Source organism: Xyrauchen texanus, chromosome 17, assembly GCF_025860055.1.
Source record: "Xyrauchen texanus isolate HMW12.3.18 chromosome 17, RBS_HiC_50CHRs, whole genome shotgun sequence".
NCBI lineage: Eukaryota > Metazoa > Chordata > Actinopteri > Cypriniformes > Catostomidae > Xyrauchen > Xyrauchen texanus.
The window spans coordinates 19,033,322-19,056,693 of record NC_068292.1 but is presented as its reverse complement, the minus strand read 5'-3'; the positions used below and the strand labels follow the sequence as shown (position 1 = coordinate 19,056,693).

General features: G+C 37.7%; 1 protein-coding gene across 4 annotated transcripts in view; it reads right to left on the bottom strand.

Annotated features, from left to right (window-relative positions):
- The window catches only part of LOC127657945 (neurobeachin-like protein 2), an 83,962-nt gene that overhangs the window by 16,723 nt on the left and 43,867 nt on the right, over positions 1 to 23,372 (bottom strand). For all 4 annotated transcript variants that reach the window (XR_007972340.1, XM_052146967.1, XM_052146969.1 and 1 more), the window contains 18 exons: positions 23,116 to 23,249; positions 21,430 to 21,589; positions 18,194 to 18,296; positions 17,963 to 18,113; positions 16,400 to 16,558; positions 15,287 to 15,446; positions 15,111 to 15,199; positions 14,028 to 14,726; positions 12,949 to 13,124; positions 12,690 to 12,846; positions 10,702 to 10,848; positions 8,746 to 9,063; positions 4,873 to 5,022; positions 4,543 to 4,700; positions 3,725 to 3,849; positions 1,629 to 1,743; positions 951 to 1,111; positions 592 to 725 (listed from right to left, as the gene is read on the bottom strand). Coding sequence is in view for 3 of the 4 variants with exons in the window: in XM_052146967.1 (XP_052002927.1) it covers positions 592 to 725; positions 951 to 1,111; positions 1,629 to 1,743; positions 3,725 to 3,849; positions 4,543 to 4,700; positions 4,873 to 5,022; positions 8,746 to 9,063; positions 10,702 to 10,848; positions 12,690 to 12,846; positions 12,949 to 13,124; positions 14,028 to 14,726; positions 15,111 to 15,199; positions 15,287 to 15,446; positions 16,400 to 16,558; positions 17,963 to 18,113; positions 18,194 to 18,296; positions 21,430 to 21,589; positions 23,116 to 23,249 (3,296 nt within the window). In the remaining variant the exon portion in view is untranslated. The remainder of the gene's footprint in view (positions 1 to 591; positions 726 to 950; positions 1,112 to 1,628; positions 1,744 to 3,724; positions 3,850 to 4,542; positions 4,701 to 4,872; positions 5,023 to 8,745; positions 9,064 to 10,701; positions 10,849 to 12,689; positions 12,847 to 12,948; positions 13,125 to 14,027; positions 14,727 to 15,110; positions 15,200 to 15,286; positions 15,447 to 16,399; positions 16,559 to 17,962; positions 18,114 to 18,193; positions 18,297 to 21,429; positions 21,590 to 23,115; positions 23,250 to 23,372) is intronic.

The following is a 23,372-nucleotide window of genomic DNA, read 5'->3' as shown; positions in this document are numbered from 1 at the left end:
TTTCATTTTTACATCCTTTAGTTTTTTTGCCGATTTGCATTCTTCGTGCATATCACCACCTACTGGGTAGGGAGGAGAACTTATATCCACACCTTTCATATCACTTCAGAAGACTGGATTTAACCACTGCAGCCATATGGATTATTTTTATGCTGCCTTTATGTCCTTATTTGGAGCTTCTTATTTCTAGCCACCATTCACTTGCATTGTATAGAACAGCAGAGCTGAGATGTTCTTCTAAAAATCTTTGTTTGTGTTCAGCAGAAAAAAGAAAGCCATACACATCTGGGATGGCATGAGTGTGAGTAAATGATAAAATAATTTTAATTTTTGGGTGAACCATTTAAGTAGTAACATTGGCACAACCAATGACTTGAGCGTGGGGTGGAACTATCAGTTTGGTGAAAGGGCCATTCAATGGCAGACATGGAGTTTCAGAAAATCTGTTTGAAAATAGAGTTTATTTCTGCAATTTGCTGAATTTGCAATTTATTTCTGCTGCTTGTTGTGCAAAAATTACACACTTCTCCTTTAAGTGTGAAGAATGGTATCTTCTCTAACAGTGCAACAGTTTGAATCAATCTAGCTCACCCCCTTCCTGAAGTTGACAAAGTAGTGTGCCTGGTCAATGAAGAACAGCTCAAGTGCTGATCTCCGTAGGTTGTAGCGCCTCAGATGAACCTCCCTGAGCTGTGACAAAGACCTCTTGAAATCAAATCCTATACCTGCAGGACAGGTGGTCCAGAGCAAAAGTTGTCACAATTGTAAAGCATATCACATCCTTACATATACATTATAATAAGATTGAATGGAGGATCAATGAGACAAACAGTTAACACGGCATAATATACACCTTCATAACGTTACAACTTTTGGAGTTAAATAACAAAATATGATGACAAATGTCACGTCACATTGGGTGCAAGTTGTCACTCTGCTGTAACACTCACCTTCCTCTGTCTCCTCTTTTTCGCTGTTGCCATCATAGAAATACAGGTGGTGTGTTGTGACCTCTAGACGACCTGGTACCACGGCAACGATGGTGATGAGCTCACACTCCTCTGAGAGCACCAGCTTCTCTCTCTGGCTCTCCTCCTCACCCTCCTCCACCCTGCACGCAAAATCACACCTTGATTGAGACACATTCGGACTAAAGTAATTTTGGCCCACCAAAACGATTCTCACTCAATTTTGTGCAAGAAAGTATCCTTAATGAATTCATTAACCCCAAGCAATTTTAACTTCAAACAGTAAATCATTTCTTAAAGGTGCACTAAGCAGTACATTTTGTTTATGTTTCACTGGCTTTGAAGAATTCCTCTAAAAAAACAGATATGACAATATTACCCTCTCTGCTGCCCCCACCAGCTCTGGAGCAACCATGTGATGGTACAAGAGATTGACCAGTGTGCAACATAAGTTCTCTGGAAAAAGTCTGTGTTTGAGGTAAGTTTGTATAATACGTATAATGATCTAAACACTGATATAATATTAGAAGCCTTCTAAAGAAATACTATTAATTTCCTCAGGTGTAAAACTTTTCAAGTGCACCTTTAATCTTTGGTGTGAGAGATGACTTTGTAAACACAAAAAACATGAATGTTTAAGTTTTAAAGTAGGACACTCACTGGTCAAGGAAAACAATGTCCTCATCCTCTAGCTTGTCATCCTCCATGTCACTAACTTTGGCTTCCTTGGCAACAGCGAGGGGAAGCTCTGTTGAGCTGCGAGGGCTGTCAGCTCCTGCCAATTACAGAAATAATAATAAAAAAAACTTTTTTTTTCTGGACAAACATTATTTTGAAAAGTATTTGGTTACAGCAAAAAAAAAAAAAAAAAGCATGCATGTCCATATCTTTTAAAGTTTTCATCAATATGACAATATGAATATTACTCCCTCATATTTTTTTTAATAATAAGAAAGAAAACTACTTTCAATTAGTAAGTAGTTGTTAACTGATACTTTTATCTAAATGAACTTACAATACAGTAATTACATGAACAATCCTCCTATATCATCCTGAGGTTAAAGGAACCTTCCGGGTTCAGTGCAAGTTAAGTTCAATCATCAGCATTTGTGGCATAATGTTCATTACCAAAAAAAAATATTTTAAATCGTATCCGCCTTTTCTTTAAAAGAAAGCAAAAAAAAAACAGTCTCTGTGACAGCTGTAGACTTTGTAAACGGCAAACAAAAATGTGTCTGCGGACCGCCTGTCCTCCTGTTTCACCTGTCAATCATTTGGATCGTTCTCATAGTGAATGTATCTTTGAGGCTATGATTCATAATGTTTTTCAGTTGAGGGTGCTACTGTGCCACTATTGAATTTGACAGCCACAGGAACAAACAACGCTCTGTTGCTTTGTTTTGTTCTCAAAATTATCTTTGGAGGGGAGGTTTTGGAATGAGGGGGTGTGGCTAATTGAAAGGCTCGGTCACGTGAAAGCTTCAGAACGCTAACACACTTGCATTAATTCTTCTGTTAAAACTTGTGTATTATTTGAGCTGTAAATCCTGTATTTTTACAGTCATTTTAGGGTTTGTAGACAATACATCATCATTGCAACAAAGTCGTAAAACTGGCTGTAACTCTACACAGAAAAGGTTAGTAAGTGATTTTATCACACTAAAATAATGTTAACATGCATATTGTTTGTCTCGTGGCTATACATTTGAAACTGAGTATTTTAATGTTCAAAAACTGGCCCCATTTACTTCCATTGTAATTGCCTCACAGTAATCCAAATGTTTGCTATTTTTAAAGAAAAGGAGGGACAAATCAAACAAATTTTTCCTGGTAGTCAATATTGTGTCACAAATGCTGTTGATTGAGCTTAACATGTATTGAACCTGGAATATTCCTGGAATATTTTGCTGGCTTAGGGATTGCATTTCGTAGGGTTCAAAACCAACAAATGTTAAATATATTATTACTATTTATAGACCGGTATTTTGGCCAGGCCAAATAATTGGCTGATTATGGAAGCAAGGGCATGGTGGAGCTTTGTCTGGAAAGACAGTAAGCAGTAAGGGTTCTCATCTGAGATGAATTGCTGGTAATTGGTTGTTTCTGTGTTTGCTGTGAGAGACGGGAGAAATAAAAGGGGCCAGTCCACAGAGAGTGCAGAGAGAGAACAGCTGAGAAGCTGTTTGTGTGTTGGCCGGTGCCATTAAATTTAAGCTTCACTGTTGTGCTCTAAGTGAACGGGTTCTATTTGTATCAATAAAAAGCGTCTCCCGCTTCCTACTTTCATTGAACCTGTTCCACCGATATTTGGCCATTTTTTGATTATCGGCATTGGCCAATAACTGTGTTCACTTGGACTTAACTTTCCCTTGTATCAGTTCCAAAATAGATTTGTCAATGGATAGTCAACACTTTCTGTTTTCAAGGTTTTTTTCTTTAATGTATGCAAATTTGGGAAAGTACTGCATAAAATAAGTGTTTGTTTCACTTTATAAATTTCGTGTACATCTGATTTCCTGTTGTTAAGTTGTATTATGTTTCTGCATTTAAATAGGTATTTACTGTATATCGGCCATCCTGCCCTCTAGATATCGGTGTCGGCCACCACCATTACTGCTAACAATAAATACCTACAACAATAAATACCTACAACGGACCACAACCAAATGAAAATGAACTCAATGTAAATTAACCTGATGTCTAGCAATATCTGTAAGTGTGTAATTCAGGCTAAAATGCTCCCCAGCAATACGAACCCATGTTATCTCTTAGTGCACTGGCCTCAGCGTGGGAATCAAAGTTGTAGTTGGGCACCAGCTTCAGACGCATCTTGGAGTACGTCTCTGCACTCGATAGTTTCCATTTCACCTCTGGCTGAACCCTGAAACACAAACACTTCCCCTCAGTCCACCATCACGCATACTACAATATATCATATCTGAATATACAGCACCAGCGTATGCAACTGAACTTCATTAAAGGCCATTGCACATCTCACTTTTATCTTTTAGGGAACTTTGTATAGCGGAATCACAAAGAAAATTTAAAAAAATGTACATCCTCGATACTGTTGCCAATACAATCTCAACAAGCATTTTTGCTTGAAGATCAGAAAAAATTTTTTTTACAGAGATTTTTACAGCATGATCGAAGAACAACTTTAATAGGTGTCATTACCAAATGTGTTAGTATATGAGAATTTTATTTAAGAAACAACACATTTTTCTTTATGATGCTAGCTAACTAGTTGTCTCCTAGTATTATTAAACTTTTTTCTCCAAAAACTGGAAAGACATTACCAAAACACACAAACCAACAATCTACACCATCATTATGTTGATTAAGTACATTTTTTAAGATATCTAGTAGTCAAAAGTTCCCCTAACTTAGGAATCACCCATATGCATATCTATAACTTAAGGTACATATCTCAAAATAATACAGTATCTTCAATTAGTTAATTAAAATCTCACACCAGACAAAAATGATGATGGGAAATAAATAAGGACATTAGAATAATAAAAATAACACTTCAACACATCCTATTTAGAGGTTGATTTTAACCAGCACAGACCTAAGTGCCCAGGCTCCTCTCTCACTGCTGAGTAACCTACGGAGAGATTTCCAATGCCTCCACACCACCACCTGTTGGCCGTTACTCATCTTCTGCACACTGTGAAATCGGCTGTTCTCAGTACGCATACGTTTCAGGTACGGGTCAACTATGAGCTCCTACGAAGACGACAACACAAACACTTTCTGTGTTACAACTGCATGAAGTAGTCTATGTCCTAATCATCTGTTATTTTTGAGCTTTTGCAGAAATATTGTGGAAATATGATTCCAGCGTAATTCATAATTCCAGGGTTTGAGTTGTATTTGAATTAATGGTTTTAACAGACACCTGAAACTTGGCTTTGCAGTCGGTGCGGTCCTTGTCTCTCCTCTGCGCGGTGCTCATGAGGTCATCAAAACAGGAATTCCAAAAGTTGGACATCAGGTCGTGACTCTTCCCAAAAGTGTCTAGCTCATATTGCTGCATAGTGGGCTCCACCTATAGGAATACATTATGGAGCAAATCTCAAATTATCATCTCTACTTACGTAGGCCTATCATTAGGCAACATTCACTCTACTTATATGCATAGCTGAGATTTGATTTTATCTGTATTTTACACGTTCATTAAAGGGTTAGTTCATAATTTACTCACCCTCAAGCCATCCTAGGTGTATATGACTTTCTTCTTTCAGCCAAACACAATCGAAGTTATATTAAAAAACATCCTGGCTCTTCCAAGCTTTATAATGGGAGTGAATGGTAACTTTGATTTTGAAGCCCAAAAAAGCACATCCATCCATCAAAAAAGTAATCCATACAGCTCCAGGGGTTTATAAAGGCCTTCTGAATCGAAGTGATGCGTTTTTGTAAAATGCAGGTAACAATTACTTCCATTATAAAGCTTGAAAGAGCCAGGATATTTTTTTATGTAACTCTGATTGTGTTTGGCTGAAAGAAGAGTAAATTATGGGATAATTTTTTAGTGAACTAACCCTTTAAACTCTCATTACAAACAAACACAACTCTTTCACTTCGTCTTCTTGCACCTAAATACACTATATGGCCAAAAGTATGTGGACACCTCTTTCTCTATAATGGGTTTGGCTATTCCAGTAATTGCAGTAAAAAGCTTTTTGCACAGGGGCATTGTCATGCTCGAATAGAAATGGACCTTCTTCAAACAGACGCAGAATGCTATTGTATGCTGTAGCATTAGGAATTACAATCACTGTGGAACTACTGGAATAACCAAAAGCTGTTAATTAGAAGAGGGTACTGTTGATCATATAGTGTCATATAGTGTACACTTGGGGCATGACATAAAACATGGTTTACTTCTAGATTCAAGGTATGGTAATGTACCATGTGATTTGTATATACAAACAGTCCAAACAGGGCAGATTTATAATCACACACTCTCATACTCCTTTGTCCACAATTCCCCTCCAGGTCTCTCCGTCACAATGTCTGTTTAATTTAAACACACGGTTTGTTTTGGATTTGTGAGATGTGGGGAATAAATCAGGATTTTTCCATCTTTACTTGGCACTGGATGAGCAGCTTTCATCTCTACAGGGTCTAAATAAAGAGTTCATCACTACAATGGATGGGTATTAACTGTCAAAGTGCCCTCGTGTTAAAGCAAACACACGTCCAGAGTGTGAGTTATACACTTATGATGTTTTGGGGTCTATAACACTGGTACTAGACCTCTGGTAAAGGCAGTCAAATGGCTTGAGAGAAGCTGAAACGAGTGAGAGGCAATTAAATGATGTATACTCTAAATGAGGATGAGGCCATTGGGTATTTCAAAGAAAATGGGGTATATAGTCTTTCAGGACTGAGCTTTGTGTGAAATGATGAGCTTATCCTGTGTTTGACAGAGAATGAGAAGAGAGAGATCTATTTTTGTCTATTTGCATCCAAAAAAAGGTACGAAAAAAGGTAATATGCACTGATATTTATCATAAATGCCTCAGTGAGGTAAATAGACTAACTGTGTTGAAGGATATGTCTCTTAAATTAATAATTCACCCAAAAATGAAAGTTCTTTAATCATTTACTCAACTTCTTGTCTTTCAAAACCCACATGCCTTTCTTTTATTAATGGAGCACAAAAGGTGTTTTTTTATTTTATTTATTGATTTTTATAGAAGAATGTTCAAGTTGCTCTTTTCCATACAATGAAAGTGAATGGTGACTAAGGCTGTCAAGCAAGATTTTCTGTGAATAAAGACTTGCTCAGTACAAGTTAATCTAAATCGACAGCATTTGAGGCATAATATTGATTAACACAAAAATTCATTTTGACTCGTCCGTCCTTTTTTTTAAAAAAGATTACGGTTGGGCATTTACAATGGAAGTCAATGGGGGCCAAAATATTTTAACATTAAAATACTCACTTTTTCAAAAGTATAGCCACAATACATAAACATTATGCATGTAAACATGATTTTAGTGTGATAAAATCACTTACTAAACTTTTCTGTGTAAAGTTAAAGCCAATTTTACAACTTTGATGCTAGACCATATAAAATCAACAAACCCTAAAACCACTTTAAAACTGACAATTTATATACCTTTACAGATTTACACCTTTATGAGTTTTTACATAAGAACTAATCTAGGTGCTGTTATAAAATCATAAGCTTAAAATTTCTGCCTTTAAACCCAACAAATATTTGCCCCTTTCATTGTGACTCACTGTAACTCGATTTTTTTTATTTTTTTATTTTTTATTGAGACAAGTTTAAATACATTTTTGTGGTAATCTTCTTTGTCACAAATGCTGTCAATTGAGCTTAACTTGTATTGAACCCAGAATAATCTTTTAAATTTCAGTCTGTTCCTACACAAAGCTATCAGATGTCTTCAAATGACTTGGAATACAGTGCATAAATCTTATGGAGAACTTATGCTTTTTTGGTGCCTTAAGACCAAAGGATCCTTCAGCCAGACGCACAGGACGTGTGACACATTTTGTTATCAGCAGAGTGCTCGAGGACTGAACGCTCACAGATGATTTTTTTCTACACTGAACACATAGAACGTGCATGCGCCTGGTATTATTTGCACTAATTAGTCCACAAGGTGACAGCACTCTCCACTGAGCAACTGATACCTGCATTTGTATAACTTGAGTTTGAAGGACTATAACAATGTCTAAAGTCCAATATCTCATAGCAGTTGTACTGTGCAAGCGCCAACCACATGTGTATGGATGCTCAGTCAACTGAAGTATATTTTTTTAAGTGAGTGTTCAGCTGTAAGCAGACGCTCATCGTTCACGTCAAAACCGAAGCATACTTTGGGCTTTACTATCCTATTTGGAACTTCAAAGTCCCTGGTCACCATCCACTTGCATTGTATGGAACAGAGCACCATTAACATTCTGCTAAACATCTCATTTTGTGTTTCATAGAAGAAAGAAAGAAAATCACACAGGTATGGCACAAAATGAGGGTGTGTAAAAGATGACAGAATTTTTTATTTTTGGGTGAACCTTTCCTTTAAATGTATTGTTCACCCAAAAATGAAATTTCTCTCATCATTTACTCACCCTCATGCCATCAAAGATGCGTATGACTTTTTTTCTTCTGCTGAACACAAACAATGATTTTAGAAGAATATTTCAGCTCTGTAAGCTCTCACAATCCAAGTGATTGGTGGCCAGAACTATGCAGCTCTAAAAAGCACATAAAGGGAGCATAAAAGTAATCCATAAAATTCCAGTGGACAAATAAATGTCTTCAGAAGAGATATGATAAGTGTGGGTGAGAAACAGGTCAATATCTAAATATGTTTTTACCATTAATTCTCCTCCTTGCCCAGTAAGTGTCGATATGCACAAATAACGTGAATAGCCAAAAACAAAAGAAGAGTGTGAAAGTGAAAGTGGAGATTGATAGTAAAAAAGGACTTAAATATTGATCTGTTTCTCACCCACACCAATCATATCACTTCTGAAGACATGAATTAAACCAATGGACTTTGATGTTGCCTTTTTGTGCTTTTGGAGCTTAAAAATGTTATACCAAATCACTTGCATTGTGAGGACCCAGAGCTGAGATATTCTTTTAAAAATCTATGTTTGTGTTCAGCAGAAGAAAGAAAGTCACACACATCTGGAATAGCATTAGTGGGTGAGTAAATGATGAGAGAATATACATTTTTGGGTGAACTATCCCTTTAAGTGGGGTGTTTGTGTTTTTGTACTGACGTGGTTCTGGTTGAAATATTGCCACTCTGCAGTGCTGCAGTAGTTGTGGAGATCTTGGGCGAAGGAGGGGCTGCCGTTGGTGGCGGGCAGGTTGGGCAGCATCTTCTGAAGGGTGGTGAGATCTGCATGCTGGTCCAGCAGTGCACGGACAATGGGCACCAAAGGGGTCAGCAAAGCTTCGGTGCCCTGGTCAGAACCCGAGTTTGCAGGCCAAAGATGTGCGCCAAGACGACCCAGCAGAAAACAAACCTCCTCCCAGGACAGACTTAACACAGTCTGCAGCAGACTGTGCAGCTTTAAACATGCCATCACACACACCTTTGAGAGAAAAGGGAGGGGAAGAGAGAGAAGGATAGAGAGAAGGAGAGAGGAAGACAACAGACAGATTTATTTTACTGCATATAACTATAATGGTTTGGGGGGTATTTGTGTTTCATGTTTTTTTCCGTGTACACATTTTTCTTTTTTACACAATAGGCCTTTCTTTAAATATGCACTTTGCATTGTGAAAATAATTTTTTTTAAATCAGAATTCTGCACTTTTACTATATAAAGTATATAAAATACATGACACAGACCGGTTTAACTCAGCGTCCCTATTTGCACAGCAGCTCTTCCAATGTTGTCAGTTCATGCAATACCAACTGTGCCACTTTCATAGTTATGTTGGTTAGTAAATTTTTTTGATCCAAAGAATCATTCCAATGAATATATTCATGGGCTTTAAGAAATGCTTATGGCCAGCAAATTTTTGTAATATGGTATATTTACGATATTACATCTTAAACAAAATCAAGGGTCTTTTTTCAAACAACAGTTGAAGTTGCAGAATTAGCTTAGTATTGTATAGGAAAATGAAAAAAAAAAAAAACACACATCTGTCCTTATATGGACATCTGCTCTCCACTGGAATAAACTGAAGACATTTACATAAAAAGCTATTTAAAACCCCAAAGACACATCCAATAATCCAGAATATGATAGAAAAACATCTCAGCGTGAATATTCAACACTCCACCTGCAGAAGGGAATATAACTTGTCTCCAGTAACAGTTCATTTTAATTTCCATTTGTTTGACATGTTGTGGTTATAATCATTTAGTTCATCTCACATAATTTGCAGAAATATTTTGGTCACACTGAAGTGCCTTGAAGAGCCCAGTTCGATTTGCTGTTTTGACATATTTCCTACTAAAACAGGAATTGGGGACCGGACATGTCGAACGATTCGTCACATTTAAAAAAATAGTCAACAGGCTTTAGTTTAGGGGCCTGGGTAGCTCAGCAAGCAAAGACGCTGACTACCACACCTGGAGTCGCAAGTTGAAATCCAGGGCGTGCTGAGTGACACCAGTCAGGCTTCCTAAACAACCAAATGGCTCGGTTGCTAGGGTGGGTAGAGTCACGTTTGGTTAACGCCCCGTGGTCGATAAAATTTGGTTCTTGCTCTCGGTTGCGAGTTGTGCATGGATGCCCAACAAGCCACGTGATAAGATGCGCGGATTGATGGTCTCAGATGCGGAGGCAACTGGGATACGTCCTCCGCCACCTGGATTGAGGCGACTCACTACGCCACTACGAACACCTAGAGCACATTGGGAATTGAGCACACCATGGGGAGAATGTTAGTTTATGGCCACACGCCTACGATGAGACGGGAGCCGTTGTGCCAATACAGTTAAATGAGAAACAAGCGAGTAAATACAATATATTCATTTTTGAATCGCAATACACCAAACATAATGATTAAAGAAAACTCGAACTGTACATCCCAAGAAATCTCCAGCTGCACAAAAATATATATAAATAAACTCCAGCCACTTGTCCTCGCAACACAAACGCAAATTCTCCGATATCCCTCCTTCACTGTGTAAAAATTTACAAATTCAAGCAAGCACGCAAACAGGATGGAGATAGGGAAGAGGATTTGTCTGGTGAATCTTTATGTGTGTGTACCTGTGGGTTCTGCTGCTGCTGAATGTATCCAGTGATGATGCGCAGGCCAATCAGAGACATCTCTTTGAGTTCAGGGGCCCCTGCTGATCCAGGGGTCGTGTGCCACGCCTGCAGCCTGTCCAACAGATTCACCACCCCCTCAAAGATCTGCCATAAACACAGATGCTTATGTTATGTCCAGTACTGTGCAAAAGTCTTAGGCACATTAGATGTTTCACAAAAACATTTGTCTTAAGATGGTTATTTTATATCTTCCACCTTCAGTGTGTCAGTCTGAAATATACATTTTAGATTTCCCAAAAATCCTTTTGCAAATAGAACAGAATAGAAGAACAAAGAGTCCTACAACAGATGGTATGGCCCCTACAGAGCCCTGATCTCAACATCATTGAATCAGTCTGGGATTACATGAAAAGACAGAAGCAACTGAGACAATCTAAATAGACAGAAGAACTATGGCAACTTCTCAAAGAAGCTTGGAACATCCTGTCTGCCAACAACCAAGAAAAACTGTGTCCAGGTGTCCCTAGGGAGAACTGGAGCAGTTTTAAAGACAGGTTGGTCACACCATATATAGGCCTATTGTGATTATTAAATAACCATCTATCCACGGTCATTTGATCTATCCATTTGAGACAACTGCAATAACTTGGCATTTCAATTCCTATCTCAATGTAATGCCCATATAAGGGAATTTTTAGCAAATATACTGTATAAATGAACAGTGCGTTTGTGTGTCATTCAGTCAACTCCGAGCATCACTGAGACGCACTGCGGAGGTCAACCAGCTCCTGTTCTGAAGAGCATGTGAAGCGCTCTGTTACGTGTGCTCTCAGCAGAGGTTAGCGCCAAACTCAATAAACGGTTTCACTTTAAACGATTGTGTTATGGCAAATGTTCCTGGTTCACACATGCTGTGTTAATAACACACAGAGACACAGAGGAGGAGACGCACACTTTATTTCTGTGGACTGATAAAATGATGAAACGAAAGGTTTTGCTTCAGGACAAATAAGGACTCGTGGGTTTAATCAAAGCATTAAAATAACGTGTGAAAGTGAAGAAATTAGGAGATAAATTTTTTACTATTGCATAATATAATAAAAACACAATATAAATATAATTAAATATAGATTTTATTTTATTTAAAAAAAATTAAATATATGAAGTTCATTTAAATGTAAAATTTACCAAAACTAAAGTTCAACTAAAGTCTCTCCAAAAGGAGAGACATATTTTAAGTATCTGGAGTATTTAGATTTTAAAACATAATTTTTCATGTCATGCATAAGTTTTTATAGCCTTAAAATTTGATTCCTATTTTATTTAAGCTAACCTAAGTTAAATATGTAAAAATGACTTCTTAAGGTATATGAAGCACAAATGCAGAAAAAACACACCTTAAAAAATATGACAATTTATAAGAAAATAATGAAAGCTCTTAACGAGAATATTAATCATTACAGCCCTAAAACAGACAATTAATCGTCATAATCGCAATTATTTTTTTTACAGTTAATCGCCAAATTTCATAATCGTAACAGCCATAACCATAAATTGAGATAGCTTTTTATGTTTACTGCACTTTGTATGAAGTTAATCGATAAATAAAAATGATTCATGGCATTATTTTTGAAAACATATTCACTATACAACATTTTTTCTAAAACTTGTGTCTAAAACTGTTCTCCAACCTCTTTTGTCAAAGACTATGTCAGTGGAACAGGAGTGTGTGCGTTAAAACACAAATTATGGCAATGTTCGGAATACCATATTACCGTACTACTCTCACTATTTCTGCAGTTTATAGTATATGCACACAGTATGCAAGTTTTCTGTATGCAAGGAACACTAGGATTACCTACTACAACATACAGCAGAGCATCCATCAACACAATGCACATGACCTTTCCTTTCCTGTGTGACAAAAAGTGTATACTGCACAGTATTCAATAAGTAACATGCTAGTATTCCATTCCATTCCCTACCTTCTCACTCCATAGTGTTTGATTGTCAGTGCCCTCTGCGAATAGGAAATCCTGGAGCAGTCTGAGGAGGCGGAGTAAAGAAGGCACATATGGTAGGGACACACCCTGAGAGTCCCTTAAATCTGACAGAGACGACTCCAGCATCATCTCCAACAGACTAGAATGCACACAGACACACACAAAAACATGATGCAACCATAACCCTGTAGATATAAAAAGTAAGATCTAAAGCATTAGTGCTTCGGTCTGAGCTTCTGACCTGCGTTTGATGTCATCAGGTGGCCTCACCAGCTGGCAAGATGAGCCAAGCTTGGTGAGAACAGAGAAGACTTGGCCCCTTTCTCTCCATATCACATCCTCAGATCCTTCGGTGCCACTCCACAGCACAGAGAACACGATGTTAGTCAGTAAATTACATAACTCCTCCTCTGGAGCCTAACAGGAGATATAGAGACAATTTTAACTTAGAACTGTAAAATATAACTCAAAGGACTGTAAGATTTAAAACTAGACTTTCACACATCTAGAAGACAATTTCAGTGGTGCTTATGCATGCAACACTCGCTGCAATTATTGATTTGTGTTGTTAGGGTGTTCTGGGTCGTTGCTTGGTATTAATCAACTGGCCCGAGTGAAACATCTACAGGATTTCTTCAACTTTTTTAATCATCCGCCATGTGAAAATCTTGAGTCCAAGTGCTTTGGAAAGCAAAACCACACCTCGCCTTAACAAAGTTGCATGGTTTGAGGTGTCATTCATTCATAATAATTAGGGGTTTTATAGTAAATAGTAATAGTGAATAGTAAATATAGTAAGAAAATAGTAATAGTTTAGTGATAGACTATTATATTGTCTATATTTATTATATTGATATTTGGCCATTTTGCGATTATCGGCATTGGCTGATAAACTTGTTTGCTTGCCATACTGCTAGATATCGGTATCAACCATTGAAAACCCATATCGGTCGACCACTCTAATAGTGCAATTGTTTAGACAATATCTGGCCATTTTGTGATTATCAGCATCAGCCAATAACCTTGTAAGTTTGCCATCCTGCAAGATATCGGTTTCGCCATTGAAAAACCTATTTCAGTATCTGCAATTGTAACTAGTGATACTTTCCTTAGTAAACACTTCTAATAAACATTCACAAAATAAACCCTGAATACAGCACACAAACAAGATCCTCATTCCAAGACTTCTTAATGATGTAAACGGCACACCTGGCACATTGTTAACTTTGACATGTTTTTTAACCTTGCTTGTCAATTTGTCTTGGAATTATGTCCTCAGTCTGTTGTTTTGTCATCTGGCTCATTCTGTGGAGTATGTACCTGTGGGTTGGATGTGTTGGAGATGGTGTCTGTAGGTGGTTCAGTGCTGTAGCTTGTGTCGTCCAGAACATTGGACAAGCTGGAACTCTTGCGTGGTCTCATCCCTGGGAAGGCTTTGTTATGCTCCAGAGGAGAAGGGGTCTCTGGCTGACTTCCTGCAAGGGTCTGAAGTCCTTTATGAAAGTAAAGTTCCAGCTCAAAGGGTGAGCTGAAAGGTGAGAGTGGCTGATACACATTCTCCTCTTCCTCCAACAGGCGGGACGATTGTGGAATGTCCAAAGTGCTGGACAACGTGGACGAACGACTTCCTTGCTCTGCCGAGTCAAACGGCTTGAAGTTGAGGGAGTCGTTCTTGAGATGCTCAGTTGACGGAGGCGACTGCGAGAGGTCGGAGTAGCCCTCTGATGTGTCCTGAGCTGCGTCGTCTCCCTCATCCTCGTAATCCTCCTCGTGGCAGGCATTGAGGGAGATGTATACATTCTGCCGGGTGTCTTCACTAACACTTTCCTCCCGACGGAAGACGGGTCTGGACAGAACAGGGTCTAGCGAGGTGGTGGGGCTGGATATGGAATTAGATTGGCTGAGAACACGAGACTCATACGATTCTTTGACGTAGAGTTTGGTGAGAACGTCCTGCCACCCAGGTTGGCGAGCAAGCTGCTTTACATACTCTTCATTGGAATAGATCAAATGGAAGAGCTACAGGGATGAAAAAAAGAGAGGAAGAATTAACAAATTCTGCTGGAAAATAGACTGTTAATTGAAACAATGCATTCCAAAGGACCTATTCACACCATGGTCGAAAATTTGACCAGTGGAAAAGCAAAGTTGGTTTTTTTTTTCATTCTTGTAGGACAATTCCCCCCCCCCCCCACATTTTTTTGGGTGAACAGATCACCACAATTATAATTATACAGTGCTATTAAATGGCTCTCTGGAATACCCTTGGCCAATCAAGGAGCCAATACCCTTGGTCAATAAAGGATTCGGCAGTAAAATACTTATTTTGTTACATGGGACTCTGGAATACTCGATTCTGATTGGTCAATGGCCCAATCACAGTCTCCATTCTCAGTGACTCACCTTACGACAGATATCTAGTCGAACACTTAAGTCGGCGCGATGGGACAGGTATGCCACAGCCAACAGGTCTCTGAAATTAGGAGCGGGATCTGCACAGAAAACAAAACATCCCAATCACCACCTGTGAAAGCTAAAGCACAAGTTGAAAATCCATGCCCACCTTTTCTTTAGTTTACCTGTGGCGAGCACCTGCTCATAGAGGCAGCGTACTGTTGTCATCGTAACAGGGATGTCTCCAAAGGAGCAGATCAGGCCGAGGTAGCCGGAGTCCTTGAGTTTGATGCGCTGTTTACTGCGCTCAGGAACACGATCACTCTTCAGGACTTTATACATGACCTGCAGGAGAACAGGTCAGGAGAGCTGTGCTCTTATCACAATCTAATCACAACGAATGGAATTGCAAAAATAATGATTGTTTTCCAAACATGTTTCCAAACATTCCTACAGTGCCACCCCTGTTCCGCTGTAGTCCTAAACCACAGAAGCAAATTTGTATTTTCAAACCATGGGTTGCCTCTGGAATTTCAACTAGGTTTTTAGAATAGCAGTTTTCAATTTATAAATACAATATTTTCTGTGGTTAACATCAAGCTTGACGAATGACAGGAAATTAAGCAGACAATGGCTGTAGTTCTAGCAACTACAAACAGTAGCTTCAAAATTTATAACTGAGATATGACTGTGTGTTATTTATATTATAGAACAAAACAGTAAAGTTTCTTCAAGCAATGTTAGCCACAGAACTTGGTTAACCTAACATTATTGGTTGAGTCAGAAGTTGACATGAGCTGTACAGTTGTTTAAATAATTATTTTTACAGTAATTTTAGGGTTTGTTGACATTATATCATTAAGGATATGAAGTTGTAAAATTGACAATAACTTCACACAGAAAAGTTTGGTAAGTAATTTTATCATGCTAACATCATGTTAACACACATATCGCTTATGTCAGGTGGCTATACTTTTGAAATAGTGAATATTGAAGGATCAACCCCATTCACTTCCATTGTAAGTGCCTCACTGTAACCCAGCTTTTTGCTTTTTTTTTTTAAAGAAAAGGAGGGGCAAGACAAAAGTAATTTTCATGGTAATCAATATTATGTCACAAATGCTGTTGATTGAGCTTAACTTGTATTGAACCCAGAATATTCCTTTCAATTTATTTCACGCGCTAATGAGTTAATTTTGACAGCCCTAAAAAAAAGTTTGAATGACACACTTCGCCTTTAAGTTATGGTCAAGAAAATAATCCAGTTATTTTTGTGTTTTTGTTTTTGTTGTTCTCACCCTGAAAACTCTCTCACGGGCCTCATCGCCAAAATTAGGTTTGAGCAGCAGACAGTAGAGCTGCTCCACCCCTCGCTCCAGAAGGACAGTCACAGCTTGCTCACGTGGAGAAGGAGAACTCCTCAATACAGTGTGCAACACATCCAGAACACTGATCACCTGCAGAGGCAGACAAAGCATTGTGGGAATAGTTGGGAACAGATGAAAGGCTGTTTGCTCTTTAAAGGTTTTTTCTCCTCATTAAAAAAGTTAGTTTCCTAAAGAAATTAATTGTCATTTTAAAGCATATGTATAAAATCATGACCACTCACATGAGATGAAGATTCCAGTCATATCAGTAAGTTTATAAAAGCAGTTTGACACTCTCATTCTAGAGGGCTTTTTATTGAATATTAATCATTACATTTGTTCTGTTTCCAGGAAGAGATATTATTTTTATATATTAGAACTGTCAGTCGATTTCAATGGCGATTAATCACATCATTATTTTATAGTTAATCACTGATTTTGAAAGTGCTGAAATGTAACTCCATATGTACTTCTTTTCCTGACAAAATACACTAATTTCATTCTTAGGAAAGAAAACAAAATAATATGTAGCAATAACACTTTATTAACATATATTAACATATAAAGAAAGCATTCCAAAGTATAAAGATGGAAATGCAATAAATAGCACCAATTCAAGGAACATTTAATGTTTCACAAAGTGTCCTAAAATGTCTCCAATTGTTAAAAAGCCTCTCCAAACAAATAAAACATACTAATTGTACATATGTTCTAATTACACATGCAAACACAACAATTACTAAAGGTTTGCATTGCATGCAGACATGATTTTAGTAATGAGATTTCATTGAATGAATTTCATTCTGTGCCATTTGAGTCATCATTGAGTCAGGGTCATGTATTTGGTGCCATCTCCTGGGTGCCATATGTAATCGCAGGGAAGGTAACAGTAGAGTTAACAGTAAATGCGCTAATTGCGATTAAGAAAACTGAAAGCATTAAACATTACTGAATCCCATGTGTTGCATGTTAAAGGAACGTTCTGGGTTCAATACAAGTTAAGCCCAATCGACTGCATTTGTGGCATAATGTTGATTACCACAAAAATACCATAAGTTTTAACAGAAGAATTAATGCAAGTGCTTTAATAAAATGATAAGCTTCTTTAAACCCTCCAAAAAATGGCCCCATTGACTTCAGTCGTAAGTGCCTCACTGTTTAGATTTTTTTTATGAAAAGGAGGGATGAGTCGAAATAAATTTTTGTGGTAATCAATATTATGTCACAAATGCTGTTGATTGTGCTTAACTTGTATTGAACATGGAACATTCCTTTAACTTTGATAGCTCTAGTGTATATGCTTAAAGTAAAAAAAAAATTAACTTCTAGGAGTGCAATAGCATATAAATGGCTTAAAGTTAAAAAAGTGTGTAAATTATGCATCAGCAAATAGAATATTAAGCTGGGATAGAGGGATAGGAAGTATTTTAAAACTAAAGATTTACACACTTCAGCTTTAAGCGAGAGTGTGCTATCAGTGTGCCTTTGCATCACCTGTTGCTCGTCCTGCACTATAGCAGCATATGCTAGTACACTGTGAAGCTCCTCAGTTGTTGGAGACTTCAGAAGATCCTTCAGCAGAGAGTAAAGAGAGATCTGCACAGTTCGCCTTTCATCAGACAAAGGACTGCCGTCCTTTTCCGTACTGTGAACATAAAAAAACAACACTTAAAAACATTATACATCACATAAAATCTTAAAAGTACATTTAAGTTCTAACCACACCTGTAGTGTGTCCGAATTGAGTCCAGGATATACTGAACACCATATTTTCTGCGGGTCTTCAGCTTGCCTTCATTGATGACGGTGGTTAGGTACTGCACATGACCTACCAAATCAACAGAAATACAGACTTTCATATATTTAACACTGAAATACCAACAAATTCACAGTCAAAGAACACAATAATTAACAGCTTGAGTCTGAGATATCAGTGAGATTGGGGCTATTTAAAGTTGATTCTCATCTTAAGAAGATTAAGTATGACAAATCACCACTGGAGGACAGCAAGTGCTGAATGTAAGTGCTGTTAAGAGCATATGACAAGTGTTTAAATCTGCTCCTCATCAGTTCTCTTCAAATGACAGTCAGAGCACTTACTGTGGGGTGGCTCTTTGGCAGAGTTTATCATTAGACACCCTTTGTGAACAGTTTCAAAGATTAACGCAATGCACTTAAGAGTGAATTTGTATGTGTTCCAATCAGTGGTGTAGTCGCACATATACAGAGTATGCTTACTTTTTTCCCCAAGGCTGTTCGCGTATAACGACTTAGATCGATATTTGCGTATATCATCAGTATACCCACTTGTTTTGCTGCTTCAGAAGTCCATGATCTACTGTCATGTTAGCTTCACTTTAACTGTATTAGATGGTGTTTTGTGAAACTGGAGATTCTTTATTGTAATTGGTGCCATTCCCCACCCCGACAACTGATGTCACTGCCAACACTGACTGAGGGACTGAGAGAGAGAGTCACCCTCACGCTGAGGCAGTATCAGGTAAAATTAATAAACAAAATATGCCAAACGTCCTGTAAAATAAGGAATCGTCCCATAATTAAGACAAAAAATTATGTTCCGTATGAAATCCATACACAATGCCGTTTGTCCCGTATTTTAGCGTCACACACCCAAACTGCTGAGAATATTTCACAAATCGAGAGAAATTGACCTGAAACACACACAACTTTCGTGTGTTTTGTTTATTGAGTTGGCTTTTGCCATTACATTTTATTGCATATGTCAGAGCTCGTTCTGGAAGAGAGAGAGAGATGTAAGAACAATTACTGCATTCATTCAAAATAAAAGTATAGTAGTACAGGTTTAGTTAAAACACAACATGATTTTCTTACATTTCCCTTATGATAAACACTATTTACTGCCAAAACAACGACACAAATCCAAGAAGAAATACACTATTTTCATGTTAAGCCTTTTCTCTCCATTTCTCTTTTCTTCCTGGTCATTGTATTAAAAGCGATTCCATTTTAAGTTTAGTAGGGGACGTTCGCACTGAATGCGTTTTTGCATCCGTCTACGCTGTTTTTTTTTCAATGTAAAGCAGCGTCTCGCACAGTAACGCCTGTAAATATGAGTAATTCCTACAATCCTGTGTCATTTAAGTACTTATTACCCCAAGTGCGTGTGGTATTTACATAGTTTAATTTCACCCATTACAATTTTTATAGGCTTGTATAAAATACTACAAAAGAGTAAATACTTTTTTATAATGTTACACACTTATGTGGGCTTTAAAGTTAAATAAATCCTTTTCTATTGCACCGTGTCATTTTCTCATGTCTCAAAAACTGCATGTCAAACATCTTTGAAAAAATAGATGCTATATCAATGGATTTCTATTCCATTCATTTCTATCTCCCCCCACATACATTTAAGAGTTTAGTGTTACATTCTCTCACTAACATTTAATTTGTGGTAAATTTGTAATTTTAACACAGATAGTGGAGGTTTTTTTTATGTGTCCCTTGACTTATTGCATCATGATACAATGACCTTTCATTGAAGATATACTGTTTGTTAGGAAATGACATCACACACAGTGGAGGTGTACATTAGCCATTCTGCTAAATTACTTTTTTTTTTTTTTTTAAGTTTATACCTCTGTTTTATTTTAGTTTTCCTTTATTTTGTAGTGTTAGTCATATGTGGTCAAGCATAAAATGTCCACCCTGTTATGGGAAGATGTCAATATACAGTAAAATCATAAATATTAGTTTGCAAATATGTTTCCTAGATTTCAATCACAGACCATGTAGTGGCTCGTTTATCCACTAAATGTCCACCCTGATGCTGCCCATTTAACTGGATGGACATCTGAATTTATTTTAGTAATTTAGCTTGACCAGTATGACTAATACAATCTTTAACATGTCTCTGTAATGATGAAACATGAAGAAACTTGTAAAAGTATGTTTAATTTTTCAAAAGTTTCAAAGCCGGAATGTCACAGATCCGTCTTTTGGTGATGCGTGAGAGGTAAACATTGGAGCGAGTGAGCTATGGAGGATGATCACATATTCCAATTATATTTGTATTATAAGAAAATAGTATATGAGAATATTTTGATACATTATGAGTTTTAATGAGCTAGTTATCTACTTCCCTGATGAAAAAGGCAGGTAGAAAATTAAATGTAGGCTACAATACTTGTTAAACTACAGTGTTTCCCATTAATTACCTAGACTGTGGCGGTCTAAGTTTTCCCACCAGTTTCATAATGAATTGAAAATATTTTAACACTTCTCATAATAATATAAAAGATATCTAACGTTGTGCTTGGTGCCGTTGCTTCAGCAAAGCATCTCTCACATTCAGCCATTCCCAAAATTACTACTAGAGCACAAAAAGCTTCTTAATTTTGCTCTCAAAGTGGACCAGATTAATGCATTTAACTTTAAAATGTACAAAATGTTCTTATGGGGGGCCATGCCCCCGGACTCTCCTAGAGGGTCCTAGGTCCACCCACCACAGCCTCACAAAATCTATAATCAATTTTATTAACTTCACTAAAATATTAGTGAACTTGGCAAGCTAAAAACAACTTAAGTTACCTTGCCATTGGCAAATAAAAAATCGTGAGTCGCCACATACTAAAGATTCCACCAGCAAGCTTGAGAGAGGTTGAGCATGGTTAGCTAACCATGCAGAGAATTTCAGGCCAATAACGGTTTATTAATGTGCCGTGCCGAACTGTGTTCATGTGGAAATGCTCAGAACCAGCCTGATCTCACAGTGAAATCAGAATGAGTAGGCCGACATTTCTTTATCAACAATTGGTATACATTGACCAAAATGTAAAACACTGCCCCAAGTGGCCGTTCGGCCCGATGGTGGAAAAGAAGCTATTGTTCATTGTGTAATTATTATTTGCTTAAAATGCAAATGAGTTAAATAAAAGATTATTGCTTTTTGGGTGTGTTGCATTTGTTGTTTTTTTTACCCAGGCAGACAGCAAAGTGGCTGTGGCTCCAGATTCGGAAGTCAAACAGCAGGTACTGGTAGAGTTGCGATAACAGGGCATTGTTGCCCTCGTTTGACACCTGCTTGAGCAGGAACTGACAGGCCGTCAGCACGCTCATGTCCATCATCCTGCTGGGGACCTGGAGAACAACAAGTATACAAGACAGAAGTTGATCAGGAAGGGTTTGTATTTCCGTTTGAGTAAGTAGTAAATCAGTAGACATTGAGCAGATTGCTTTATTCATAGTGACACATATTTAAAAGTCAGTTCCCCAGAAACAACCTGAAGTGTCTGATTCAAAGGCACACTGTTGATGATAGCCCATGAATCACTCCTTGGAGGGGTTGAACCAACACATATTCAGTTAAGTGCCGAGAATGCTACACTGCACCATGCGTGTTTGCTTTTAAATCCTCAAACAGTGTGTGGGAAGACTCACTTCAAAGGACTTTAAAGATCTGTTGCGTCAACTCATAGCTGATCTGAGGCTGAACTGATCTCACTTTTAATTCACAGAACAATGCAAGTCGCTGCTAAGCTTAATGACTTTAAAATGCATCAGAAATATCTCTGAATCTATTAGTCTGTCTGAGGCTCTGTGAACTTCAACTGCTGTTTAATTACATGCTGTATCACAGATGCCCCTTGATACAGTATACTGTAATTTTCACTTAACAACAATAAAATTCTTCCTCCTAATTTCACTTTGATCTTTGCCTAAGAACCAGTGGGTGAGAGACAAGTATTATCCAGCCTCATTCATGTGATGGAAAATTTTGATTATTAAAATATTTTGCACAGGCTCAGAGTCTTTACAGTTTTTGGAAGTTACAAATGTTTTAATATGTAGCCTAATAATGCACGCTCATAAACTCATATGTATATGTATGCTCTAATGAAATTAATACATGGAAACAAGCCTCCGATGTGTGGGCATGACATATTTTCACAATATTTCATGTTTCTTTCTCTCACTTGTAATGAAATCAGTCCAGCTGATTGATAGCTATGCGAATATATCTAACACTATATAAATTGTACAGCAAAACCTCAACCAGCTGATACATTTCTACCATTGCATGGTATACCATCATTCCGACACCCAGCCCTACACCAGTGTATGCTGCTTTCACACAATCTAAAACTTTTCTTTGTATTAATTAAAAATTAAATGTCATGCAGACACAGATGTTATAGCCATGCTCTTTTTTTTAAAGATCCCCAGCACCAGATAAACCCTTAAAGGATTGCGAGATGTGTTTTCTAACAGGAAGCTCTGCCTTGAAGTTACATACACCAATTTGTCCTTCTAGACCTTCAGATGCCCTGTCTATCGACCAATTTGTGTGTGTGTGTGTGTGTGTGTGTGTGTGTGTGTGTGTTCTTGACTACATAATTGTCCCCAAATGTGATCTACAGGGTTCCAGCTCCTTTCGACCAAAACATTTGTGTGAATTTTCCAGTTGTTTGTGATTAATTTAGATTCACTACAGAAATTTCCAGGACTTTTCTATGACAAATGGACAATCGATCAAGCAAATACTACTTATTCAAATTCTACAAATGGAAATAGTTTTCTTTTAGGGATAGGGTTAGTCTAGATTTGCATGAAAACGGAAGGAGTCTATTGTAAGTCCCCATTTAGCTAAATAAACGTGTGTCTACCTTGCCGAGCATAGCTCCGATGATGGGCGGCCCGTGGCACTGAAGCAGACTCTCCTGATTGGTTGGGTGATTGCGCAGCATGTTCTTGATCATCAGCAAACACGCTGCCACACTGTTCTTCTCTAAACGTCCCTCTAACACACACAAACCAACACACACACATACCAGCATTCAGTTTCAGTTGGGCAACACAACAGAATTGCAACAGAATTGTAAAAAAAAAAAAAAAGAGAATGTAAATACAAGAAAAGTAGAAA